We start from the raw sequence: 26,348 nt of genomic DNA on the forward strand, positions 1-26,348 counted from the left end.
TCTATCATGGACCTAAATTTCAAAGTATTTCAACCCTTCAACATATATGCTGCAGATATGCTCAAGTTTTTCCACATTTTTAACTTTACGACCATTTCCCATCGATATTTTCTTCAATTGTCCTATTCTTTAGCTCGTTTTGGACGTTTTTTAACGTTTTTCTGCAATAAATACTCTCATTTTTATTCGAAAAAAATATTGAAATTTTTAGCGATCCTATGGCAAAACTTTCGAACTAATAAAATTGCGAAAGTTTGCTGTGACTTTTGTGTGAGTGTGTTTGTGTGTGAACTGTGGATTTATGGTTGTGTTTTTGTTATTGTTATTTTCCATTCCAAAAATTTATCATATTTTTTTTGTAATTTTCAACCAAAAATTATGGTTTTTTCTTAATTAATTCAGTAAAATTTATGAATTGGCGTTCGTTATTGAAAATAGACCGTACCAAATTTGCAATGATCCGATAAATTGGAAGATCGTGGTATGTATTATGTTGTATTTCTTGAATTCAGTTTACAGAATGTACTCTCTTTCTTCGAGGTATTCTTACTGCGAAGTACCATAAAATTTCACTAATAATTGCCCTAATGAGTTTAATTACCGAGGTTTTGTTGGATTTTTTGCAGAAATATCTTCATAAACTCCGCCAGTCTTCCGATGGATTTGAATTGCTTTTCAAATTCTCACTTGTGATACAAATTTCAAACCTTCGTCGTCATGAGTATTTCAGAAATGAAGTATTCGGCTCTCGACAAGAAGCACGAGTTCTTGCAGAATATCAAAATCGCTCGAGAAGAGAGAGCCTTCGAAAAACGTCGAGAGAACTGCGCCATTCTAATACAAGCGCATATCAAAGGATGGCTGGCTCGTATAAAATATCGAAGAATAATCTTGTAAGTTTAGTAGGTATTTTTCATCGTTGTTTTCCATCCATTATTTATTCGTTTGAACTTTGAAAATGTGGAAATTTCAGGCAAGAATTCGACGATACCTTGGATGAAAATGATACTCTGAAACCATCGTTGAATATTTATCACTTGATTCGTAGGTTTTTATCTGTCATGGATCCGAAATCCGATCGAGATCGATTTTTGAAGTTATGTCGGTACGTATCTGTAATTAAATTCTCGTTTGTAATGATAATTCGTTGGTGTTAAATTTTTATTGTTTTGATAATAGATACATTACGAGAAGTTTGGAATCGGAAAGTGCTGGCGTGAGCTACGTAGGCGTATTTTTGCTCAAAGAACATTCCGTTTTATGGATATCGCAGTTGAAGGAACTTTTGAACAAGTGCAATTTTTACTTACAAATGCTCGTTAACGACAATCATTTGAATTCCCATGAATTACAAAATATGCTAATTGTGTTTCTACATACTATAATTTCTTTCACCTCTATCAATACTTGGGCCGTTTTTAATACGAAGAACTGCTTGGCTGAAACTTTACGCGTTCTTAAACCCGGATTAAATCAACTTTGTAACAATGTCGTCGGTTATTTGATAAAACATGATTTTTATACCACGTTGAAGGTATTTTTCATTCTTTTTTTCTCCAAATTGAAAACTCTAATTATATTTTTGTTTAATTATCTTTATTTGGCATTTTTACAGAATATTTTGAGAAGAAGTTTCATGCCTACATTCGGAATAAATAAGCTAGTCTTGACGAATACGTGTTTAATGGCTGTGATGATATTGGCATCTAGGCCTTTGTTATATTCGGATTTTAACGATAAAATAATGCTCCATTTTATCGAAAACATTCTCACAGTACCTGCAATTATACATCACGCTAGAAGTATTTCACCTCAGGTACTGAAGTATTATTGAACATGTATTTCCAAGCGAATGAATTCATTTTCAAAAGCCATATTTTTATGATTCGCGGTTGATTTCAGTTTTTGAATATCTTCGACGAAGAACAACTGCTGGAGCACTTGATGAAATTTCTCAGACGACATTTACATGCCACATCGACTGATTTAGAAGCTAGAGATTCGTTTTTAAACGCTATGGATGTTGGAAAAAGCAACAATCTTTTATGTTTCACTGCTAATTTCATCGAACTGACTTACATTTATTTAGAACAAGTGACCAAAAAGCAGCAAATACTGAATTTTATCGTGAGCACGGTTTAAAATTATGTAAACTCAGTCCTCAAATATCGTATTATAATTGAGAATTTTTTTTCGCAGCATAATATGACATTTCTGCTATTGCAATGTCAGAGTTGCGTCGTATCTCATAGATCCTCCAATCTAACTCAGTGGCATCCGATTTTGGGATGGTTTTCTCAAGATGGTTACGATATGAATATTCACGATTCTTTACCAATCATTAAATACCAGTTAGGATTGTTGTGGTCGAAAGGTTACGTAACTGTGTTTCTAGTCGAGCCTTTGCAATCTGCTTTGGAGGATGTTGCAAACGATGAAACGAATTCCGAAAAGAAAGGCGGAAATAATAGGAATATATTCGGGTGTGTATTCGACTTCGGTGAATAATACGATGTTGATGATGAAAATACTAAATCGTGATTTTCAAATTTCAGCAAAAAAGCTCTAGACTTATTGGCTGACATGGCTTCGGTGAATAGTAGATGGAAAATGAGGGATTCGAGAAGTCCAGAAGTTATAGCTGCTGCTAACGAGATCAAAAATAGAGTATTCGAGGCTTGTCGTTTATATCATATTATGATAAATACTTTTATTCAATTGAGATTGGATATTCTGACGGGTATGATGTTTATATTATTTTGACAAATTTATCCGATAAAGCTTCTTTTTATTGATAACATGCTCTTTGAACAGGTTTATGTTACCAAAACGACGTGTTGTTCTTATTATGGAAATACTTTCTATCGCAAAACAACGGATTAAAATCATTTTACCGAATCGTATCGACGAATGCTCATACAAGTGATCGTAACCACGAAGCTGATTGCCAAATGTTGCTACTTTTTAGCGAATGCATGATCCATTATATTACGTAAGTTTTCGTTCGCTTAATATTTTGTCGAGTTCTCAAAATAATATGATATTTATATTAATCGAAATATTTTTTAATAGCATTTTAGACGATGTTGAAATGTACGAAGAACAGTCTTTATTCCGTATAAGTGATTTCTTGCAATTATCATCGTTTTTAAATTATTTCTTGTATAAGGGAGTCATGAATGAAATCTTCAGTAAGCGATTATTGTTATTCTGCAATCCGCAATATTATTTTAGATTTAATAACTATACTCGTGTTATGTTTCCTTAGCTGATGAAGAAGATGGAACTATTACTAGTCAATTATTTACCACGTTACATTCTTTATTGATGGTCTTGTATTTACGAGACTGCCGAAGATCTTATACATCGTCTTCGTCGCATTGGATCATCAAAGAAATCAAAGCTAGCGCATTTTTTACCGATTTAGATAAAAATAAGAAAAAGATATTGGTACGTAAAACACAATTTTTACGATAAAATTAATGTCGATGTTTGTAAATTACGATAGATTATTGTGATTTCAGATACTGAAAGAGAAAATGCCTCATGTTTTATCGTATCAAGAACGTGTTCATTTATTCAAAAAAAATCTTTTTGCTGAAAAGAACAAATTAAAGCTTCAGTTGCAACAAAGAACCGAAGGAAGTTCTAATAATCCTACCGGTGTTAATCCTCCAACACCTGTTAGAGTTATCAAAATTCGTAGGTGCGTTTTATGACCAATGTCCAACTGATCTTATTTTGAAAAAATGCAAGCAAATAATTTAAATTTTTATATCATGGAATCGATTTTTTATTGTTGTTCGATGTAAAAATTCTGTCGCAGAAATCACATCGTTGAAGATGCATTCTATTATCTACATAAATGGAGCGCGATAGAACTGAAACAAGCGTTTCGTATAAAATTCGTCAACGCCGAAGGATTAGAAGAAGCTGGAGTTGATCAGGCTGGAATTTTCAAAGGTGAATAACCCTTACTTGTTGAACATTAACTCGAATGGTGTTATAATAGGTGTATTTTTTGCTCAGAATTTATCGTGGATTTGGTGAAAAAGTTATTCGATCCGTCATTGAACTTATTTCGAAGAACTGCGTGCGCACACATGTATCCATCTCCCATGAGCACAATGTCGGAAGGGAACCATCTAGATTTAATGGAGTTTTCCGGTAAAATGTTGGCCAAAGCTGTATACGAGGTAACATCGTGTTTCGAGAACTTTTTTTTACCCAATTTGTTTTTTTCCAAGAATCGTATTATTTTGGAATACATTTTTTCAGGGTATTGTTTTGGATGTACGATTAGCTTCATTTTTTCTGAGCCAAGTTTTGGGTCAAACTCAGTCCACATCGTATAGTTATATCGATGATTTACCTTCTTTGGATGAAGAACTTTATCGTAGTTTAATGTATATTAAACATTACGATGGAGATGTGGCTGATTTATCTCTAACTTTTTCTACAACCGAAGAATTTTTCGGAGTTATTACTACTCGCGAATTAGTACCCGGAGGAAAAGTTATAAACGTTACTAATAGTAATAAGTAAGCCAACCTCGATGTTGCTATAATTATCGATGATCATTGATCTGAGTTTCGTGGTGCCTTTGATCAAACACCATCGACAACAAACCGATCATTCGAATAAAAGTATTTTTATTTATTCGTTTCAGAATTATCTATATCCATCTAATGGCGCATTTTAGAATGCATACTCAAATCAAACAACAAACCATAGCCTTTGCCAAAGGTTTCCATTGTATATTTTCTAGCGATTCGTTGACTTTGTTTTCGGTTCCTGAAGTGAGTTGAAACTGATGAATAGTATGGGTAACAAGAGTAAAAAAAGTGCTGATTTTGAATCTAATATAACGAATCTTTTTTTTTCTCTCATTACAGTTACAATTACTTATTTCCGGTGAAGATAAACCATTGAATTTTACTCAACTGCGACAGCATACGCAGTATTATGGAGGCTTTCACGATTCCCATAAAGTTATCATTTGGTTATGGGATATTCTGAATAATGACTTTACCGAGCAAGAACGTGCTCTATTCCTCAAAGTATGAAATATGAAAATAATTTGTAATCGTTGAGAGAATTTGCAGTTCCAAGAGAGTATTACTTCAACTAATTCTTTCATTTTATTTATTCGTCAGTTTGTAACTAGCAGTTCGAAACCTCCGGTTTTGGGATTTGCATTTCTAAATCCACCGTTCTCGATTAGATGCGTCGAAGTGAGCGAAGATGAGGATGCCGGTGATTCCATAGGTAAGCCTAATTAAATATTTGTAAACTTTCACTGATATTTTTAATCAGCGATTTTTTTTTCAAATTTACAGGAAGCGTTATCCGGGGATTTTTCACCATAAGAAGAAAAGGACCAGAGCATAGATTACCTACATCGTCGACTTGCTTTAATTTACTAAAATTGCCTAATTATAGTCGAAAAAGTGTACTAAAAGATAAGCTGCGCTATGCGATAACCGCTAATAGCGGTTTCGAACTGTCTTGAAGTTTTTTGTGTGTCTACTCTATGATGATTAATCTTTTACCTATTATATATTTTTGATATTTCGTTATGGGCGTTTAAATAAAATAAATTAAGAAAAAAAATTTACGAATTGAATAGCTTCATTTTTAATACCTAGTTAATTCTGTTATCTGTGTTGTGTTCCAAATTACATTCCCAACCTAACGAAAGTTCAGTCAGCTTGACAAACATAACAATAATCCGCATCACGGGTTTCAAAAAAAATATTCCATACAGAAGTAATTCATAAACGATGGTTATATTTCCTTTTTTAGAAAAATGATAACAGCAAAACAGGATAATATACTGCTTAATCTTCGTCGTCTTCGGCGACTTCTTGGTTTTTACCTTGCGCCTTACGAAGGTTTTTCCTCTTTACACGTCCAGGTCTTCCGCTACCGAAGGGTGATTTCAGCGAGAAATCGATGTGTTTTTGAGAGTCAAGTCGCACAATAAAACTTGGTACATTTACAACTTGTTTATGAACCCTGAAAAATCAACCAACATTATGATGACTTCAGGGATACGTCGAGTCTCGTTAATTTTACGATCAAATCAAGTTACCTGATATGTCTTTGACGGATCAAAACACGGGCATGATGAATAGATTTAGCTAGGCCTAATTTGAACACCTATAACGTAAAACAAAATGAATTCAGGAGCTTCACAATCATCGATGAATTAAAATACTCGTAAATATTAGTACACACACCTGCGTTTCCAAACGTCGTTCTAAGAAATCCTCGATTTTCAAACCCAACACATAATCGAGTTTCATACGGTTTTCGTCCAATACACCGATTCGAACCAATCTTCTCAACAGAGCGTTTCCTAAAAAGTACATCGTATATTAGCAATAACAAGTTATCCGTTATAATTATTTCACCACACATAGAAGCTGTCAATCTTCAGAAATTCTTAATCAACAATTTTATATTCAGAAGAGGTGTCAGAAAATAATTGTGAATTATCATCATAAGTAACGCAGCATATATATACGAACATACATCAAGTAGCTACTTCGTAATTACCTTCAAAAAGACGTTTAGGTTCTTTCTCATCGAGAGTTAATAATTCTCTAGCAGCTTTTCGAATTTTCGCTAGCGTATATTTTACTCGCCATACTTCTCGTTTGTTACGTAAACCGTATTCTCCGATGATTTTCAATTCCTGGTCTAATCTGGCTTTCTCGTAAGGCCGCCTTGGCGTAACGTAGGTTTTACGACATACCGTCGGAACTCTGGTATTGACCATCTTGAACTACTACTCTAGAAATTCAAATGAATAATTTAGAGGTACATCTTAGATGATACTTATAAGTCATTATGTACATGTTTCAGCGGCTTTCCTTTCTAGAAACGTGGTTATTCACACCGTAAAATCGCACTGATAGAAACTCTCACACATCGGAATAAGTAGTTGAAGAATTTTTTATGCAACAATAGGGTTATAAACATTTACACTTACTAATTATGCGGTTGATTTCAGCACATTATCACATCAACTTTGCCGAAAATCTTCGAATTAAGGGCATAAATAATTGAAATTACCCCGTCGGCCAAAAATTCACTCGAAAAAAGGAAGCATCGCTAATCCGAAAATCCTACCTCGAACAGCTCAAAAAAGATTTGAAACTGTATACTGGATAGTACATTTATGAGAAAAATGTAACCCAACTGGCTAAAATTTCTTATTTTCAAAGTCAATAAACATAATCACGTGCTCCCCTCCCACACACCGCGCAGGCGCGCACCCGGCGCACCACGGCGCACCGAACACTTTTTTCAAAAAATAAGTGAAGAAAATCTTTTCGAAGACTGAATTTTTATGATTAAATAATTAATTATGAATAATTTTAAGTTATATTGTTGACCAGGTAGTAGGTATTTGTGTGATGTAATACGTTGTAAAATTTTACACCATGAAGTTCAAGCTGTTGAATGTTAGTCCTAAATTAGGACGATTCGGTATGATTAGCGATGTGGAACGTATTCCTTCCTTTTCACTGGAAACTCCAAATGTATTGTTTTATACCAAGGTAATTATAATTTCGACTTTAAATATATTGTATAGAATGTAAATTACACTCTAAAACTCTATTTCTTATTCTTACAGAAAGGCTGTGTGCCACATTTGACATGTGATGTTATGCAAATGATTTCCACGGATTCGTTGGCGTTACAGTTTCCTTTGAATAACATTTTCCATTGCTGTGAAGTATTAGAGAAAAATAAAATTAGTTTGAATTCATTTGTAGGCCTTCCAGTAAGTATAAAAAATTACAGTTTCTTCTTTTCGCTGAATTATTTTTCTAATTTGAATATTTTGTGTTAGGAATATTTTTCATATTGTTTTGGCCAAGATCCAGTGGATTCTATACCGCAGGGGTATCACAGGGGTGCTTCGGCTACAATTTGGTGTACTCAAGGAAAAGTATTCGTTCCTAAAGAAAGGTAATTTGTACTTTGGAGTCGTTTCAGACCAGTTTTCAGACTCAGGGTACTTACTTTAAAGAATACTGCAATGTTCGCGTTTTTCATATCTCAGGTATATGGAAATCATGGAAGCATTTCAACCAGACATGTACTGCGCTTTAAGCGACGGTGATACAAATTTGAAAAGCAGCACGAAGAGATTATGTAATTCTACCACTATTACAAATGATGCTTTTCAGTATTGTTACGATAAACACAGTACATCTTCTGTATGCAGTAATTTCATTGATTTTTTTTTCTTTCGAATTGGTAACATTAATTATATTTTTATTACAGAAACTGAAAAATATAGGATTAATCGCTCCCATCGAAGGAGGCTACGATAAAAGCTTGAGAGAAAGATGTGTAAATCATATGGCGAAATTTCCTGTCACTGGATATTTAATTGATGGCTTGTATACAGATGGAAAAACTGTTAACGATATTCCTTTTGAATCTGTCAAGAAAATTGTTCAACATACGACGGTAAAACATAATAACTGTATGTGGAATTATAGCATGGACATTTTTACAGTATTAATTAATTCGATGATACTGTATTACAGAATTTGTTACCTTCTAATCAACTGCGAATTATACACGGGGCTTGGAATCCTAAATCTGTCGTAGAAATGGTGAAGATGGGTGTCGATTTATTTGATACATCTTTTCCTTATTTCATGACCGAGAACGGATGGGCTTTGGTGTTCAATTATAATATTGAAAATTTGTAAGAATAATAATTTCATTTTTCCGGCAATATGCCTTTTCAATTATTATAAAAATGTTTGTTGTTCTTCATTTTCAGATTAAGCGATGAAGTCAACTTGTACGAAAACTGTGCTATTCGTTTCAACGATGACAAAAATTCCAGTGATAAACCGTCAGCTAATCCAGAAAAGAAGAACAGTGATAAACCTTTATATATTTCCCTCCATGATACGAAGTAATTTTTTTTACCATTATGTTTCTTCTTGTCTGTTCATTTATTGTAATTATTTTATTTTATTTTTTGTAGGTATTTCGATGACCTAACTCCTATTCTGAATAAATGCAATTGCCTTGCATGTAAAAATCATACCAAATCCTACATACATCACTTGCTTGTAACGAAAGAGTTGTTAGCTCCAGTTCTACTAACAATGTAAGTATAGTGACCTTTTTTGATCACTTATTTTAGTTATTTTTGCCAGACTGAAATTGAAATTATCGTCAGTTTTATTTTCATTTGTTTGTTTTTTTTTTTTTTAAGACATAACATGCACCATTATATGCAATTTTTTGCCAAAATCAGAGAGCATTTGAAAAAGAAATCGCAAAATGGAGTAATGACCAATGGAGATATTAGTAAGCATCTCAATGGAGAGGTTAGCAAGATTCGAATCTAATTTGTGTTAAATCATTCCAAATTTTCCACTTCGGATATCATTAGGCGGATGTTGGAATTCTTTTTATCATATTCAGATATTATTATTGTGGTCTCAAGACAATAAATAAAAGCCGAATCACATATTGGTAAATACCTACAATAATTGGAGATAAGATATCACCAAATATGGTTTTTGAAATAATATTGTACGTGATAAAAAATGTTTCTCTTTTGTCGGGGGTTTGCGGTCGCAGTTTTTAAACAAGTTCACTTTGTCCACTGTTCACTATTATTTTTAATTTGGGTGGTTTTTCCATTAATTTTTTTTTTTTTAAACATCACAAACAGACTGTTTCTTTTTTTCGTTTTTTTTTCTCTGAAATTAGTATCCAAGTAACGTCATTAATTTTTTATAAAATGGTCCTGTTTCCTATATCCATTAGTTGGGTAATATACCTATTTGATATCGGTAGTTTTTATGTTACCTATGTATTTCAAATTAATGTTTGTGTACCTCGCTGAAATATATTTTTGTTTCGATATTTTTTCCCAAAATATGTGCTGACGTTCTAATCACGTAATAATAGGCCTATCAATAATTTTCTTACTTTAATTTTAATCTTAAAAAAATTAATCACTCTGGTTAGTATGACGCAAAAGTAGTGCTCAGTGGATTTTATTTCTAAGTGGAAAGAGCTAGAGAGATGAATGAAGTGGCGTTGAGTAGGAAAAAATAAGGGCTTTCAAAAGCAACCTTGAAAATTTCAGGCCCATGCACAGGATGTTCACAAATTGAAAAACTGGTTTTGTCAAAAAATTGAAACTGGTTTTCATGGGCGTAATGTATTCTACACACTGAGACGACAAAAATGTGATACGAATTTTTTGAAACCGGTTTAATAATTTGCAAAAAATACTTAAAAATTGTAGATAGAGAAAAAAGCTTAAAACAAAAGTTGTAGAACGTGAAAAATTACACAATTCCGTCTAATCACATTTTGAAACCGGTTCATTGGTTCACATTTAGCAACCAGTTTTTGACAATCGCCTAAAAATTGGAGATATAGAAAAAAGCTCAAAACAAAAGTTGTGGAGCGTAAAAAATTGAACCATTTTCGCTGATCGGATTTTGAAACCGGTTCATTAATTTGCAACCATGTTATCAAAAATTGCCTAAAAATTAGAGATCGAGAAAAAAGCTTGAAGCAAATGTTGTAATGCGTGAAAAATTACACAATTCTTTTCAATCACATTTTGAAACCAGTTCATTGGTTCTCATTTAGCAACCAGTTTTTGACAATCACCTAAAAAAAGAAAAAGAAAAAAGTTTGAAAAAAGTTTTAGAAGAAAAATTGAACCATTTTTGATGATGGGATTTTGACAATGGCTCATTATTCATTAATTTGCAATCACTTAACTTTTTTATGGCTTGCTGCGAATCAATTAACCGGTTTCAAAATCTGATTCACGAAAAAAGTTCAATTTTTCACACTCTACAACTTATATTTCAAACTTTTTTCTCCATCCCCAATTTTTAGATGATTTTTTCAATAACATGATTGCTAAATGCAAACCAATGAACCGGTTTCAAAATGTTATTACACAGAATTATGTAATTTTTCACGCTCTACAACTTTTGTTTCAAGCTTTTTTCTCTATCTACAATTTCAATTTTTAGGTGATTGTCAAAAATTGGTTGCTAAATGAAAACCAATGAACCGGTTTCAAAACGTGATTAGTCAGAATTGTGTAACTTTTCACGCTCTACAACTTTTGTTTCAAGCTTTTTTCTCTATCTACAATTTTTGGGTATTTTTTGTCAACTGGTTACAAATTGATAAACCGGTTTCAAAAAATTCATACCACGTTTTTGTCACCTCAGTGTGTAGAATACATTGCGTCAATAAAAACCAGTTTGAATTTTTTAACCAAACCGGTTTTTGAATTTGCGGACACCCTGTGCTTGGGCATGAAATTTTTTGAAAATCCCTTATTTTTCTCCACTCGACGCAGCTTCATTCATCTCGTTTGGTCTTTCCACTTGGAAATAAAAGCCACCGAGCACTACTTTTGTGTCATACTGTATAAAAATTCTCGAAAAAAATAGCATTTTTATATCCAACTCTGACGAACCCTATTTCCAGACCACGTTTGTTTTTTAAATACTGTATTATTGTGTCCAAAAATTGAAAGTTATTTTGCCCTTGTCAATTCTAGATGAAAAATTCCGAGAATTGTGACTGTCCATTGCACATGTTGAAATTTTAGGAAAACTTTTTTTTATGTTTGTGATGAAAAAAACCAGACGTTCTAATCATCAATAATCATAAATCGATCATCATTTACGTAGAATCGAATAATCGAACTATAAAATTCGATTTATTTGCGATTTTCGATCTCGTACGATCAAATCATCCTTTAACCGTACCACCAGAGCCACGTCGCGTCACCCAGAATTTCGAAAACCAAATAAAACAAACACAACAAAAGAACGTTCAACGAAATTAATAATAATTAATAGCTATCGTAAATTCGAAATTTAAATAAAAAAAGAAATAAAGAAGAAGAAAAAAAAACATTAAATAGGTACATAGATTTTAAAAAAGGAAAAAAAACACACAAAACAAACAAACGATAAAATAGTATTTAAAAAAGATCTAGAAAACTGTCCGAGTACAAAAAAACATGATTACATTTGGCTTACGATATTTAATTTATACTGATGAGATGACGAATGCGCAGCAGCTGCAGCCGCAGCCACCGCCGTCGCGAGTGATGGAAATTACCGGCGTGCCGGAGACGACGACGACGAACGTGCACGACGCAACAACGCTACAATCGAATGAGATATCAGGTGCTGCGTGGAAATCACAACCGCTGTGGAGCAGAAGAATCGTCAAACGTCCATATGTTTGGATGGTAGATGAATAGTAAACGGTTCGCTCCACATTCTTCGTAAATCTCCCTGTAAAATGTGGACAGCAACCACCAAACACATCGAATAACGTTACAGCAATTACATTTATGTACATCGCACGAAATTAAACTAATGTCATCGAAAAACGATAGGTGAATGTAAGAAACAACTAGATAACATTACTTTTAAATACGCCATTGTCAACAAGGGAAGCAACGTAAATGGAACGAGATACAATAAAGCCGGTTGCGCCGCTTTGAATATTTCCGACGATACGGTGGCAGTTAGAAGACCCAAGAAATATCCGATCAGCGAACAGTGAAAGTAACTGCGAAAATTCAAACAAACGCGCGTCAACGTCCAGTCGCAATCTTTGCGTTATCGCCTTACTTTGCTCTGTACGCTACTCTACTCGATACGTACCTTAATTTATTTAAATGATTAGGAGGCGGTAAACCGGTTTCGGCTAAATGTAACAGTTGCGATTTCTTATACGCGTCGTATCTCAAAACGAAACACAACAGTAATCCCGGCATCACCTAAATGCAACAAAAAGATATAATACAGAACAGTACATAAAGTAAGAGCTTACACTGCTTACAGCCAAGTAATAATACAGTAAAAAAAAAAAAAAAAAAACGAATAATCGAATAGGTGTTTGGTAGGTACTCACAATATCGCCGAGACCGAGCATTGAAAAATGGCCCGAATGATGAAGACTAGGGAAAACTAATTTTCCAGGCAGTGAAAGTTTAGGCGCTTCTTTAGCCACTCCGCCGATGTGAAATTTTCGGGCTGCAACTGCGACTGGATTTTCCGCCGGACGAGTAGCCACCTAAAACGCGCATCACCATTAATCAACATTCACAATGCAACGCCAACAATCGCGAGAAAAAATTTAAATTCTCGCAACATTATTCACTTCAAAAAATTGAATAATCGTTCAAGGATTGTACTCGGTTATTTTTTAAAAATTTTGGTTGCTAAAATTTACTTTTTCGAGTTTTTTTTCACAAATTTCTTTTTCTTTTTTTTTTTTTAAATTATAACCAGTATTCCTGAAAAAAATTGATCTTATTTAAATGACCTCACTACTTTTTCAGTGTTACGATTTTCATTTTTTCTGATTTAATAATTTTTATTTGAAAATTTTCTTTGTTTTTTTCTAATTTCAACAAGTTTAATTATGTATTATTTTTGAATTTCTCGATGATTTCTAGTGCAGGATTTTCTCCTGTTTTAATTGATTTTTACATTTCTTGAATTTTGGCGATCCTTTTCCAAAGTAATTTTTCTATGATTTTGTTCTGAATTTAGATGATTTTTTTTCGGCTGAATTTTTACTAAATTTTATTACCTCGAGTTTTCGTGATTTTTTCATGAAAATTTTCCCTTCAGCTTGTCTTGTGTGATTTTATTAACAAAATTTTAGTCGGGATTTCTCCTCATTTTTGTTTGACGACTTTTTGAATTGTGTGAGTTGATTTGGTGATTTTTCTTTTGAATTTTTGTAGATTTTTCTCAATTTTGATGAGTACGTATCATTCTTTTGAATTTTTATGTTCCAATTGGTCAAAGCTTCCAACAAGTTTATCGAGCGATAAAATACGACTTTATCCTAACGAATCGTTTATTAACAAGTTGATGACCCTCTGTTTTCAGATGAATTGTTTACGTATCAATTGATTCATTTCCCAGTGAATCATTCGTGAGTGTCAATTTCATTCAAGGGAATCATTCTTGAACGAATTGATTAATTTTTTGAAAGAACCATTCGTTCGTGAAGGATTCACTTAAACGAATCAATTCGTTCGCTAATAATTCGCCAAAAATTAATTAAATGAATCGATTCGTTTGCGAACGAGTCATTTATACGAATCAAATAATCAATTCATTCGCAAATGAATCACCAAAAATTATTCAATTCGTTCGCGAATGAGTAGCTTATACAAATCAATTCGTTCGCAAATGAATCAGTAATCACCAAAAATTATTCACTTCGTTAGCGAATGATTCGCCAAAAAATATTCAATTCGTTAGTGAATGATTCACCAACAATTGATCAATTCGTTCGTGAATGATTCACTCAAAAATAATTATTATTTCGTTCACGAATGCCTTACTTACAAAAACGGTTAATTTAATCAATTGATTCAGCAAAAATTATGCGATTCGTTTGCGAATGATTCACCAAAAAATATTCAATTCGTTCGTGAATGATTCACCAACAATTGATCAATTCGTTCGTGAATGATTCACTCAAAAATAATTATTTCTTATTTCGTTCACGAATGATTCATTTACAAACGGTCAATTTGATCAATTGATTCACCAAAAATTATGCAATTCGTTCGCGAATGATTCACCAACAATTAATCAATTCACTTGTAAATGATTCACTAAAAAATGATTATTTTCGTTCACGATCACGAATGATTCTCTTAAAAATCGGTCAATTTGTTCAAGTGATTCACTAAAAATTATGCAATTCGTTCGCGAATGATTCACCAAAAATTATGCAATTCGTTCGCGAATGATTCATCTTTCATCATTCATCAACAAGTATTAAATTCGTTCGTGAATGATTCACCAAAAATTGATTATTTCATTCGCGAATGATCCACCTAGAAATCAATGAATCTGTTCAGTCGCCAATAGTTTGTGATTTGTGAATGATTCGATTCGCTACGCTTGAAAACAGAATGATGAATTTCTATACAGGGTGTTTAATAAAGCGTGGGCAATAATTTCACAATAGATGCAACTCGAGTGGAGACGAACAAAAAACGTTATAATGATGAGTTGCCTATCTTGTAAAATGAAGGCGCTACGTGTTCCGCAAAACCAAGAATTTACCCATTTTGAAAAATTCATCAAAAATGAGAAAATGTTTGAATAATTTGAATAATGCCCCTAACACATAGTATTCAAGTGGACGAACAGACAGGTTATTATGACCAATTGCCTATCTTCAAAATTGTGCTGGCCCCTTCAATTTTGAAGATAGACAATTGGTCATAATAACTTGTTTTGTTCATCCATTTAAATAATACAAACATTTTCTTACTGTCTGCAAATTGAAGAAATTTACCCCATTTTAGAACAAAAATTTACCAATTTTGAAAAATTCATCAAAAATTAGACGATGTTTGAATCATTCAAAATGATGTCTCTAACCCATAGTACTAATAGTACTAGACTAGAGTGGGCGAGCAAAAAATGTTATTATGACCAATTGCTCATCTTCAAAATTGAAGGGGTAAACACAACTTGGAAATTCAAATTCGGGACACTCGAAATTTGAAATTTTGAATCAAGTTTGCCCCTTCAATTTTGAAGATAGGCAATTGGTCAAAATAACAAGTCTGTTCGCCCACTCGAGTACTATGGGTTACGGACATTATCTGACTGATTCAAGCATTTTCTTATTTTTGATGAATTTTTCAAAATTTGTAAATTCTCGGTTTTGCGGAGCATGTAGCGCCTTCATTTTACAAGATAGGCAACTTATCATAATAACGTTTTTTGTTCGTCTCCACTCGAGTTGCATCTATTGTGAAATTATTGCCCACAATTCATTTCACACCCTGTATAACAGCGTCACAAAAACCAAATCAATGATTTTTTTTCTGAATTTTTTGAAAAAACTCACTATGGAGATTTTCGTTACGTTTTTTGCTAATCTGAATTAAAATTTAATGTTTTGTTTGAATTAAAGTTGGTTACTTTTTCTAGCTTTTTTGGTTACTGCCTGAGTTACTTTTTTTTTTGAGAAAAATGCGAGTACAGTGACCATTTTATAAGGCATGTAATTGTACTTCTCTCCCCCCCCCCTCCTCAAAACTTCTCAATGTCAAAAAACAAACAAACAAACTTTGTTATTTAAGTTACTTTTTTTAAAGAAAAATTTGAGTACAATGCCTGACCATTTCATTAGGCACGTAATTGTGCTTTATTTCCCCTCAAAACTTCTCGATATCAAAAAGCAAACACACAAACAAACGAACGTATATCAAAAAAAAGTACAGATACCAACCTTGACCATTACGTTAGTGCTGAATATGTAGGAAGAGAAAAACACCCAGAACACGTCGTAAATTAAAAGACCAGTCAACAATAGAGTGGAGACTTTCAAACTGGGAAGTCTAACGAACGCGATAAATGCGACACATAAGCCCATGCCCATAGCTGTAAACAAAATAAGAAATTAGAAACGCCGCCGCGCCGTAATCCTATATAAAATAACTACAACTACGAGTACAATGAAACAGGCAAAGTGACATAAAACTGCAACCCACTCACCATCCATCAACAGCCAATGCCCGGTCAGCACCCAAACGCATACGATGAATAGCGACAGCGAAAAAGAAAACAATTCGGCTCCGGTAAACCGTCCACACATGCCAAACGAAATTCTGAAAACAAAAAATTCGCACACGTTCGTCAGCGTAAGAAAGTAGGTAGGTATAAGGTAGGCAGGTAGAAAAATGATTACTTGGTGCCGTCCGAACAAGGTCTGATGATGTACTGACACATCGGCAACAACAGGAAAGCCAACGCGACCGTAGCGATTACTAATAACATAACCCCGCAAACACGCGAAATTTGATTTAAAAAATTTCTAGCAACACACTTAACCCTATCGATAAATTTTCTACACTTACTCGCTGTGCAGATAGCGAACAACATTTGCATAGAATCGAAGAAAAAGAACATTATCAGCAAAGAAATGGACGCTCCCAGAGGTAGACACAGCGCTTGTAACGTATCCAAGGTTTGTACTTCTGAAAAACAAGCAAATAGAGTGAGTAAGCGGGTAAATATGGTACAGGTTGGCGGTTGGAAACATAAATGACGACTCGATTACAAAAGTAGCGATTGCACGTAGAGATAATAGGTAAAAATGAAAAACAAGCGAGATGAAAAACCACTGCAAAGTTCTGATTTCTATCAACTCCGAGTACCTACTACCTAGTTGCTGTTACTCTGAGAAAAACATTCGGAGGGTTATTTTATACCGACGCATATGCGTACTATGCAATGGAAAATAGTGACTACGTAAATTTATGTACTCAAAAACTGACGAGGACTTATTTTTTATAATTAACTGGTGCCAACAACTTGGGTGTAGGCAGTACTTTTTGCAAGTAGGTAAAGTAGGTCTAAGTATGGCACACGAACAACGTACAGGTACCACCATAACAGACAACAGACGACATAGGTAGAGGTACATAGCGTAGCCTAAAAATGTACTCTCGTGCACAGACACCAACTATACGTGTACGTATCAATTTGAAAAATCGAGGTCAAAATAACCTTTGTTCTTACTGGAATCAAGAGTCGACGAGGTGCTACCACCTTTTAAACGTTCTTTCTCCCGTTCTCTTTGTTCTTGTTCCATGTTCAACGATCTGAAATACGCGTAATATTAGAGTACATATGTAAATGGAGTCGGTTCTAGTTCTATCCATTTATCTACAAGAGTATCTCTATCTACGTAGAGTAGTTGAGCATTGAAAAACGCCATATAATTACCTGAAGCTACCGTAAACGATAAGTAGAATGGAGATTAAGAAAGTCGACACACGGGATGAATCCATTATGGAATAGGCCCTGTAACAGATGGCAAAGGGGTTGCTCGTAAGTACGTACGTAAAGTATACACGAGTATCAATCACGGAGCCGAAAGACTTGCGACCACTTACCATTGATAATCCGTAGGAGAAGACATGATGCCGACAGATTGATGCTGATTGCTACGCTTCTAGTTTTCGTACTACAGATGACAATCTGCGCAGAAAGAAAATAGTAGGTACGTATTACGACGAGTAGTATCGAATGAAAGATTTCATTTCGGTATAACTAGTACTAGTAGTTTCCTCTAGGTATTTCATTTTCAGAAATTCACCAGATGATCGTAATTCCGGCGCTCTTGCTCTTACGAGTCGCTCGGTCAGATTCTAGAATCGGGAGCGCAACTTGGTCGACGTCTTTGAAGACGAACGTTACGTTATAGAGTATAGGTACTGGGTACTATCGACCAATAATAAAAATTTAATCATTTCATACGAACAATAATACCTAACACATGAAAGGCTGCGGAAAAAATCCATCTTTCCGAGTACATGTTTGTAGAAACTGAAATCTTGCGAAATACCGTTATATAACCCCTTTACGATAATTCAAATTCGCAATAACGCTCGGCCATGTATGCTCATTGTACCGTGAAATATCGACGAAAGCTTCGTTTTCGCGACATTGTCATTCGCAATTTACAAATATTCGCGAGAACGAGAATAACGGTTCGAAGTCGCACCACCTATGTAGAATAACCAACTTACTCGTATCATATCTACACAAAGCGATTTGCGATTCGTACCTGAAACGACTTCAGTCAACTTCATTTTTCCATTCGATTTTCGGGCCATCGTGGAACGCAGCAACGATATCGAAATGTTTCGTTAAACGTACAACGCATCGTTCCCGCAAAAGTATTAATAATTACTTCATTATCATCGCGTCTCTTTACATTAATCGGATAATCAATATTCACTGCGAAATCTTTCCATTCAACATCTTCGATCAGTTCGCTGTTTGGTTTACACTAGACTGCACAGCACAAAACACCTCCACAGACAGGAAACGATTCGGCGTTAACATCTCGTGGCGGCGCCACCATCGACTTGCTGAAAGGGGGACTTTTTGCAGAGAATCGCATTCATTCGCATCTCGACAAGTCGTGTGTGCGCGTGTGTAAGCGTGCGTGAGTATGGAAATGTCCCCCTTTCAGCATGATAACATGTGTTTCATGCATTTCACCGCCAGAGTGCAACACATGTTCGTTGACGCCGAATTCGGACCAAAGATTCGGACGTAGAATACGCATGGAGCGCTAGTGTGCAAACTTTTACGAGCTTTTTTTACGTAGAAAAATCAAAAAATAATTAGAAATCAACGAAATCGTTCCTTTTGAGTTAAGTTTTGACTTTTGATCGATTATTTAATAAAAAATCAAAAATGTCCATTAGATTATGAGGAAATTATGAAATGATATGAACTTTGTCGATTATCATGTCAAGCAGTCAACTGAGTCAAGCCATTGAAGATGGAATTTTTAAAGAAGAAGGTTAAACACATTGACGTTAACGTCAATGTTTAAACAAACTAAACCGAACGAAATAAGTACACTTTTCACCTGTAAAACATTTTTTAGGGTTCCCCGAGCCCCGAGCCCCGCCACGGGAAACCCTATCGTCCCTATCAACACAAAAATAACAATTTCACTTTTTATAAAAATTCTTAATTAAAAATCGTTTTATACAAAAATTCTGTCTATATAAAAACATCCACAATATTTTTTTTTTCAAAAGTTGAATATAATCTTACCGACTATTTTATTTTTAACAAATCACTTATATCACCATAAATCGAGTAACACTTCAGTGTGAAAGTCAACACTTGGAATTAGAATAAATAAATAAAATCACAACATTGTGAAATATAAAAAAAATTAAAACTGAATACCATTAAATTAAGTAAAAAAAAAAAAAAATACACGTAAGTATAAAAATTGATAGAAAAACATGGACGGATAATTCACATTTCATCAAAATCTTGAAGAATCGTAATCGTAAAATTTCAATTACAAGTAGGAATGATAATATAACGTACATCAGGTATCTAATGCTAGCAAAACATCAACATGTCAAAATGGACGGATGACTCATAGCTTACGAAAACATAAGTAATACTGGATGCAGGTCGCAAACCTACGTAATTAGAGATTCTCGAAAAAAATATTACATTGAAAGGAGAACATACTTTGAACACGATGATATTAAATCAGAACAAAAATTTGCCAATTAAAAGTCCCACTGATGCGCAGATACTGGTAACAAAAACGTTGAATCGAATCGAACTTCCGGTCAGCTATAAAGAATGAAAAGTGAATAATTACATATATTTTGCTCAAAAGCAAAATTATCAAAATATCGATGAATAATTACCGTTACGTAATAATTACACCTATCTCCTGCACAACATTCGGCACATTTCCAATCGAGGTACCAAATATAATTACATGTTGACATCGCTTTAGATATTATTCTGGTGCAGTTATCTCGAGTGGCGCATCTCTTCGAAACGTAATACTGTTTTTCGCTTCCACGAGACCAATACGGAGGAGCTGTAAATGCGAAGTAGTATAATATGGTATGCCAATCGTGAATTAATAAAGTAATGTAATAAAGAACAAATATACGAACATCCCCATTTGATTTCCGACAAACACATTTCTTCGCCTTGTTCGCAAGTTTTGATCGTGTTCAAACACTTTTCGTGATTGTCTTGCTGATTGGTACACACATAACATTCCAAAGCGAAACCTAAAAGTAGACAGTACACTGTTGAATTGATTGTTCACGCAATGGTTACAAAATGTACACAAATTTTTTTAAAAAGAGTGAAGTTATCGACGTTTTTTGCTGATTATAAACGAAAGTACAGAAACACACCATAAGAAATGACTTACTTGTACTGAATATGGAACAAATGATGAATGAATAATATAGTTTCGTGACTGCCATCTTATAATACAAATATTTAAGGACTTTTCTTTAAATTTCAATGAAAAATCATTTCGTTTGTCGTTGACGCCCAAACTTCAAAAAATATTTGAAAATTCCATTTGTTTTGATTCGAAATTTACAACTTTGTTGACTTGAAAGAGGCAGACGATTTCAATGAAACGTCACAGTGACGTCACTTGACGGACAGCTGCGCCGTGAGCTGTGATTGGCCATTGACGATTTTGGGGCGTTCCTGCATTATCATAGTCCGTCAAATTCAGGTACGTACACGTTTACAAAATATGCAACCTTTGCGCAAAATGAAACTCACTCAGCATGAATAATTTTCCAAAATCACCCAAATAAACAAAATTCAATAACATTATGGCGTTTGTTATTATTTTCAGTTGTTTTGATTGTCAGTATAAGTAAACAAGCTGATAAGTTAATAAAGTAGAATTTATTGTCATTACAAGAAATAGAATTATGTGATATAAGTTTCACAAGTGGGTTCGCGTTCTTCAAACTTACTATGGCCAGTGAATTCGGTGATGTACACGTGAATTTGCACGATTTTTGCGATCGACACGCAAAAGCTGCTGCCGTCGATTTAGTTACGGCGTTCTGCTCATACAAAGCCTTCCGATCCTGCGACGGTGTCAAGTCAGCTTGCGCTTCGTATACGGAATTTGCGAAGAAATTTGCCGACAGATTCGTGGTGCACTTCGAGAACGAGTTCCTCAAAAGGAACCCAGCTCCGTCCAACAACACCAGTGACTGCGCCGTCTCGCGTGCTGCTTCAAACAGCAACGAAGAACTGAGCGATTTATCGGAAAATGAAGTTGAAAACCAATCGCCCAGATTCAACCAAAAGCCATTCTTTCGAAGGCTCTCGTTTAAAGGTTTACGGAAGGGTAAAAACTTCTTCCGCAAACAAGATTCCGATGAAATAGAACTTTCAATGAACGAGAAGAAAAATGATAAGCAAACGAAATCTAAATTAGCTAAAATCACCGTGGAATGTCGCAGGAATGGTTTAGCTAGTTATTTGGTTGCTGAAAATATGGATGGTCAACCTAAATGGGAAAAATGCCGATTATCTTTATCTACCAGTGCCGCTGGTGGTTACATTTTAGTATTTTACTGTCCTCCAAAGGTAATTCATCATTTCCTAGTTGTAAATTCGTTTGAATTATTGCCTTAAACTTAAACATCGACGTTGTTGATAATTGTTTTCAGGCGAACAAACCCAAGTGTGGAGTATTCTGTCATTTGATTACTGAAGTGCGAGAAACAACTGCGTTAGAAATGCCTGATAAAGAAAATACATTTGTCGTTCGTGTAAGTAAAATATGTCAATGTCTTGTCGTATTTGGTTTTTTTTTTATATAAAGAAATATCTATACGTTGCAACGAATATGTCACCTTCCCGTAACTCCAATTACTTAACATCCGTTACGTTGCAAAAAATCAACTCTGAATAATGCGCATATTGCACATGTTTGTTTTTCGACTCGTTATGTTATATTGAATTTAATCATAACCACCCACTGCATTCTTAAACTTGAACGCAGGAAATTAATGAGTTTTGGTAGCTGTTCGTATTTTCATTTCGTACATATCATGCCTAATACGTCGAATCGAATTCATATATTATGTACTTACTCAAACAACTTTTTTATTATAGGCTGCTCATAATGCTGAGTACGTAATCGAAGCTCAAAGCTCAGAAGATCGAAGGGACTGGGTAGCTACGTTGAAGTATTGTATGAGAGAAAGTAGAGCCATCGTCGATGGAGCTGACCGGTAAGCATTTTAGTAAAGTGGAATAAAATATGTGTTTTGTGAACTGTTTCTAATACGAATAAAATTGCAGAGTTTCACTTGGGACGGTAAACGAAGAACCTGGTCTATTAAGATCTATTGCTATGTGCAATAAATCTTCTACGGTCGATTCCGACATTCCAGACTTACCACCCAGACCGACCGGTACTAAGCTAGAAAATGTACCTGGATACCACAATGAAACGTTGCATTCCTCAAGAATGGATATGGATAATGGTGCTTTTTGAATACATTATACCTCCATTCAGTTTTCTGTATGTTATTCGGTGATTAACGATTGATATTTATTTGTAGGCTTCGAAGCTGCAGTTGATGTAGATTTATCAACCGAACTACGAGACTATCCATGGTTCCATGGAACTTTGGTCCGTTCCGAAGCTACCAATTTAGTCCAGCATTCGGGAGAAAATGGTCACGGTGTGTTTCTAGTTCGGCAGTCGGAAACTCGTAAAGGAGAATTCGTATTAACGTTTAATTTTCACGGCCGAGCAAAAGTAAGTGTACCTATATTTGTAATTCATGCGACGCAGTTCGTTGATGGAATTCTACAATACGAATGAAATTTACAGCATTTAAGATTATTGTTGAATGAAACGAAGCAATGCTGCGTGCAGCATTTATGGTTTCCTTCGATATTCGACGCTTTGGAACATTTTCGTCAAAATTCCATACCTTTGGAGAATGGCGGAGTCGGTGACGTTAAATTGACCGAGTATATAATCAATACTCCATCACCGGCGCAACCTATTGTACATAATCAAAGAAATAACGGCCCTGTCGAACCTAGGCATCCTATTGCCGTTCCTCAACCTAGAGAAGTGAGTAGTTAAGATGACAGTTAGCTTTATTCCATCGTGCAAATTCATCATTTAAAACGTAAACGTTTTGATACATCTGAATCTCATCACTTAATCATTATCAAATCGAATTTCCGCTCCGAGGTTGAAACTGCATGTTTTTCAAACATATATCGTATTGCTTATAGCGCTTTTTGATGTTTGATGAAAATTGTTTTTTTCGAATATTCGAATTTTCATATTTACCTATTCAAAACACGAGAAGATGCATTTTTCTAGTTTTGTAGCCAAGTTTTAAAGAATAATTTTATGATCAACGTTTACTTTCGAATATGATTGCCATGTGTTGATGATTTTCAATGTTACTTACTCGCTTTGCGGTTATTCAAGATCGTATTATTCTATTTTTTTCAATTCTACGTACGTAGTCGTTTAAAAAAATCAGTTCAATTATAAATATTTTCCATTCTTATTTGACGTCATGATTCCAGAAGTGGTTTAGCAAGTAGTATTTCAATACAGGATTTTTTATCTTGATGGAAAGCTTGAACCCTGCTTGTGTTTAATTTGGCTTTATATAAATATAGAATTGCTCCATAGAAATGCGTCTCAAAAAGAATTATTTTTGCAAAATTCCTTAATGACGGAATATTTTGCAATGTGATTCGATTGCGATATGTGGTTTAACAAAAATGCATAAATTATTCGCCTACTTCGTAAATCCTTGATTCGTGATTTTTCCTATGGATGTCATTAAAATTTGAGCTATAAATAATTCATGATTGATGTTTTTCTTTCTTTTTATGATGCTTCGTATCATTCACTTTGTATCTATCTACACTCTAGTCCTACACTCGAATGTTTTGGACTTGAATTCGATCTTTACTGGTTTAACTACGTGTTCGTCAATCATAAAATAACGAGTAATTATCTTAGGTAATTGTCAACACACCATTCATACTTTCGAAGTAAAGAAATTAAAGCGAAATAACTTGGCGTATTTTTCAGTACTTCTTTTTCAAATGCTCGATGTGATAAAGTGACTAGTGAAACGATGAATTTAACAATCATTAGCAAAATTCAAACTGGCCTTATTTCTCTTTTATAGGACTGAATCAGAAAAAGTGGATACATATATAAGTCGAAGAAAAAATAATTCCAGCCCTCGCTTGCATTTTATTGGCGATTTATACATATTGTTTGCTTACAAAGTTAATTTTGTTTATGTTTGATTTTTCTCAGCTCATAATTTGTGTGAGTAATTTGTATTTTATTTATTTTTCATTTTCAACATCTTATCTTATTTTAAAATACTTTTCTGCTTTTCTGGTCTGCGGTTTTCGCCTATTATTTTTCACAAATTTTGTTTTTTATTTTTAATCGCACTATTTATTATTTTAATTTTCGAATAATAACGCGGTAAGTACGATTTTAGGCGTATTACCTTGTAAATTGATTGACTCTTCAAAATGATAGTTTTCCCATCGTTTTACAGATAATTAAAATTAACGGCTCTCTACGTGTGAAAACCGAATATTTAGAATTAAATGAAAATTTACTTTCAAGTTCTCCCACAACTTCGACATCAAACGCATCTGCCTCTAATACTGGAACAAATAATAATAGAGCTATCGCAAACACCTATAGTTTTATATAAAAATTTTAAAATATCATTTTAATTTTCTTTAGACGCTTTCTTGTTATTGTTAAACTTGAATGTTATCGCTTGATTAATTTTAATTGAAAAAAAAAAATTAATGTTCGTAAGTATATTAAGCAAAACTTTGCTATCGCTTGAATAAAATTAAGGTTGATGATTCATAATTAATTTTGATTTATTTGCCGCGTTCGCATCTATCAAAAGCTGCTTCTAAGTAGAGAGTTGTTACCTTAACGTTTTTAAACTTTTTTTTTTTTAAATTTACCATTGACTGAAAATTCTATTTTGATTGAAATGGTTTTTTTTTGTTTTGTTGAAAAAAGCTACTTATTGTATTAAATTTTTTAATGATTCTCTCAAGTTTCTTCTACATCATACATCACTTTTTCCTCATTCTCTTTTAATTGTACGTATACCATTGCTGGTCAATGTCAAATAAATTACCTATATCTATACCGTGATAATTACTAGCTTACTAACCGCAAAATTTGTTTACATCACTAGAAATGTATTAGGTGTTCAAACCATACAACCATACATATAATAACTGTTTACCATTTTTGACAATTCAAACCCCCCCGTTGAATAATTGTTTCATTTGTTTTACGTTTGTTACTTTTCAAAGATTGTAAATTCCTTGAAATATTTTGTACATACTTGTAATAATTACCGATATGCTAAGTCGTGTACGTTCTATGTAAAACTTTCTGTGTAATCTAGTCTAAATTCTTGTAGATACTTTATTTTAGACAGTTTTTTTTCTTCTTCTTCATTTGTACATGTTGCTTAATATTATTCTCCAGCTGAAATGTATTTTTCAAATCAATCTCATCCGTACAAAATTTTATCAATGTGGTTTTTAAAAAAGTTCCATTTCGTGTTTATTCGCTTTATAAAAATTGACGTATCCGTGCTCGAAAAGAAGTCGAGGTTGTTCTGTTCAATTTTGCTCATTGTGTGATCACAACACTGAAGTGTGAAGGATACGTTTAGCTTTATGGGTTTTGTTTCGCTAACATTGTAATAGTAAACTGGAAGAAGTTTGCGTAAATTTATTTGGAAAATCATTTCTGCGTAAAACATAAGTATTTTGAAATAATTGTTGTGTATTTTTCATTTTATGATTGTATTATATTTTAAAAGCCGTTGTAGGAAATTTTCATTCAAATAAACGAATCTTGGTCTCAAA

The 26,348-nt window shown here is 33.9% G+C and overlaps 6 protein-coding genes across 8 annotated transcripts; 3 read left to right on the forward strand and 3 right to left on the reverse strand.

The window, feature by feature from the left end:
• Positions 1–321: 321 nt before the first annotated feature.
• On the forward strand, positions 322–6,030 carry LOC135832269 (ubiquitin-protein ligase E3B). Its single transcript, XM_065345418.1, has 19 exons — positions 322–481; positions 627–893; positions 974–1,105; positions 1,180–1,534; positions 1,616–1,816; positions 1,903–2,127; positions 2,200–2,483; positions 2,556–2,740; positions 2,815–2,992; positions 3,073–3,191; positions 3,269–3,450; positions 3,525–3,706; positions 3,827–3,963; positions 4,030–4,196; positions 4,279–4,541; positions 4,670–4,799; positions 4,896–5,060; positions 5,157–5,268; positions 5,340–6,030. The coding sequence occupies exons 2-19, from the start codon at positions 718–720 to the stop codon at positions 5,510–5,512; spliced, it is 3,366 nt and encodes a 1,121-aa protein (XP_065201490.1). The 5' UTR covers positions 322–481; positions 627–717; the 3' UTR covers positions 5,513–6,030.
• On the reverse strand, positions 5,771–7,157 carry LOC135832354 (small ribosomal subunit protein uS4). The gene is made up of 5 exons (XM_065345541.1): positions 6,998–7,157; positions 6,562–6,798; positions 6,243–6,361; positions 6,095–6,162; positions 5,771–6,018 (listed from the first exon to the last, which is right to left on the reverse strand). Exons 2-5 carry the CDS (start codon positions 6,782–6,784, stop codon positions 5,841–5,843), a joined length of 588 nt encoding a protein of 195 aa, XP_065201613.1. The 5' UTR covers positions 6,785–6,798; positions 6,998–7,157; the 3' UTR covers positions 5,771–5,840.
• Positions 7,158–7,273: 116 nt separating this feature from the next.
• LOC135832323 (queuine tRNA-ribosyltransferase accessory subunit 2-like) lies at positions 7,274–9,915 on the forward strand. The gene is made up of 9 exons (XM_065345499.1): positions 7,274–7,568; positions 7,646–7,795; positions 7,865–7,983; positions 8,078–8,234; positions 8,302–8,490; positions 8,571–8,734; positions 8,813–8,950; positions 9,023–9,148; positions 9,257–9,915. The coding sequence occupies exons 1-9, from the start codon at positions 7,452–7,454 to the stop codon at positions 9,390–9,392; spliced, it is 1,296 nt and encodes a 431-aa protein (XP_065201571.1). The 5' UTR covers positions 7,274–7,451; the 3' UTR covers positions 9,393–9,915.
• A 1,947-nt stretch (positions 9,916–11,862) lies between these two features.
• On the reverse strand, positions 11,863–18,919 carry SppL (signal peptide peptidase-like protein). Of its 2 annotated transcripts, none has more exons than XM_065345512.1 (12): positions 18,670–18,919; positions 17,996–18,080; positions 17,826–17,903; positions 17,607–17,701; positions 16,955–17,074; positions 16,786–16,864; positions 16,593–16,705; positions 16,327–16,478; positions 12,964–13,125; positions 12,714–12,829; positions 12,474–12,618; positions 11,863–12,338 (listed from the first exon to the last, which is right to left on the reverse strand). In XM_065345512.1, exons 2-12 carry the CDS (start codon positions 18,019–18,021, stop codon positions 12,270–12,272), a joined length of 1,155 nt encoding a protein of 384 aa, XP_065201584.1. In that variant the 5' UTR covers positions 18,022–18,080; positions 18,670–18,919; the 3' UTR covers positions 11,863–12,269. The 2 variants fall into 2 exon arrangements, with proteins under 2 accessions (XP_065201584.1, XP_065201592.1); XM_065345520.1 differs by having other exon boundaries at positions 17,619–17,701; positions 18,670–18,918.
• A 649-nt stretch (positions 18,920–19,568) lies between these two features.
• Positions 19,569–20,992, reverse strand: LOC135832361 (UPAR/Ly6 domain-containing protein cold-like). The gene is made up of 4 exons (XM_065345555.1): positions 20,821–20,992; positions 20,555–20,674; positions 20,297–20,475; positions 19,569–20,219 (listed from the first exon to the last, which is right to left on the reverse strand). The coding sequence occupies exons 1-4, from the start codon at positions 20,873–20,875 to the stop codon at positions 20,133–20,135; spliced, it is 441 nt and encodes a 146-aa protein (XP_065201627.1). The 5' UTR covers positions 20,876–20,992; the 3' UTR covers positions 19,569–20,132.
• A 178-nt stretch (positions 20,993–21,170) lies between these two features.
• On the forward strand, positions 21,171–26,348 carry Lnk (SH2B adapter-like protein Lnk). 2 transcript variants are annotated; one of them, XM_065345489.1, is made up of 8 exons: positions 21,173–22,013; positions 22,097–22,198; positions 22,545–22,663; positions 22,734–22,918; positions 22,997–23,196; positions 23,272–23,520; positions 24,608–24,753; positions 24,995–25,234. In XM_065345489.1, the coding sequence occupies exons 1-7, from the start codon at positions 21,390–21,392 to the stop codon at positions 24,611–24,613; spliced, it is 1,485 nt and encodes a 494-aa protein (XP_065201561.1). In that variant the 5' UTR covers positions 21,173–21,389; the 3' UTR covers positions 24,614–24,753; positions 24,995–25,234. The 2 variants fall into 2 exon arrangements, with proteins under 2 accessions (XP_065201553.1, XP_065201561.1); XM_065345481.1 differs by lacking the exon at positions 24,608–24,753 and having other exon boundaries at positions 21,171–22,013; positions 24,995–26,348.

Source organism: Planococcus citri, chromosome 1 (assembly GCF_950023065.1).
Source record: "Planococcus citri chromosome 1, ihPlaCitr1.1, whole genome shotgun sequence".
Classification (NCBI taxonomy): Eukaryota; Metazoa; Arthropoda; class Insecta; order Hemiptera; family Pseudococcidae; genus Planococcus; species Planococcus citri.

Coding starts and splice junctions, on each gene's coding strand:
- LOC135832269 (XM_065345418.1), top strand. CDS start 718: ATGAGTATTTCAGAAATGAAGTATTCGGCTCTCGACAAGAAGCACGAG. Junction 1,106..1,179: donor CGATTTTTGAAGTTATGTCG/GTACGTATCTGT, acceptor TTTTGATAATAG/ATACATTACGAGAAGTTTGG. Junction 5,269..5,339: donor GGATGCCGGTGATTCCATAG/GTAAGCCTAATT, acceptor TCAAATTTACAG/GAAGCGTTATCCGGGGATTT.
- LOC135832354 (XM_065345541.1), bottom strand. CDS start 6,784: ATGGTCAATACCAGAGTTCCGACGGTATGTCGTAAAACCTACGTTACG. Junction 6,362..6,561: donor ACCTAAACGTCTTTTTGAAG/GTAATTACGAAG, acceptor TGTACTTTTTAG/GAAACGCTCTGTTGAGAAGA. Junction 6,163..6,242: donor AACGACGTTTGGAAACGCAG/GTGTGTGTACTA, acceptor TTTACGTTATAG/GTGTTCAAATTAGGCCTAGC.
- LOC135832323 (XM_065345499.1), top strand. CDS start 7,452: ATGAAGTTCAAGCTGTTGAATGTTAGTCCTAAATTAGGACGATTCGGT. Junction 7,569..7,645: donor ATGTATTGTTTTATACCAAG/GTAATTATAATT, acceptor TTATTCTTACAG/AAAGGCTGTGTGCCACATTT. Junction 8,735..8,812: donor AATTATAATATTGAAAATTT/GTAAGAATAATA, acceptor CTTCATTTTCAG/ATTAAGCGATGAAGTCAACT.
- SppL (XM_065345512.1), bottom strand. CDS start 18,021: ATGTCTTCTCCTACGGATTATCAATG. Junction 16,865..16,954: donor GTTCGCTATCTGCACAGCGA/GTAAGTGTAGAA, acceptor TTATGTTATTAG/TAATCGCTACGGTCGCGTTG. Junction 12,339..12,473: donor TGACAATGGCGTATTTAAAA/GTAATGTTATCT, acceptor CACATTTTACAG/GGAGATTTACGAAGAATGTG.
- LOC135832361 (XM_065345555.1), bottom strand. CDS start 20,875: ATGGCAGTCACGAAACTATATTATTCATTCATCATTTGTTCCATATTC. Junction 20,675..20,820: donor TTGTTCCATATTCAGTACAA/GTAAGTCATTTC, acceptor GTCTACTTTTAG/GTTTCGCTTTGGAATGTTAT. Junction 20,476..20,554: donor GTCGGAAATCAAATGGGGAT/GTTCGTATATTT, acceptor TCGCATTTACAG/CTCCTCCGTATTGGTCTCGT.
- Lnk (XM_065345481.1), top strand. CDS start 21,390: ATGGCCAGTGAATTCGGTGATGTACACGTGAATTTGCACGATTTTTGC. Junction 22,664..22,733: donor ATCGTCGATGGAGCTGACCG/GTAAGCATTTTA, acceptor ATAAAATTGCAG/AGTTTCACTTGGGACGGTAA. Junction 23,197..23,271: donor ATTTTCACGGCCGAGCAAAA/GTAAGTGTACCT, acceptor TGAAATTTACAG/CATTTAAGATTATTGTTGAA.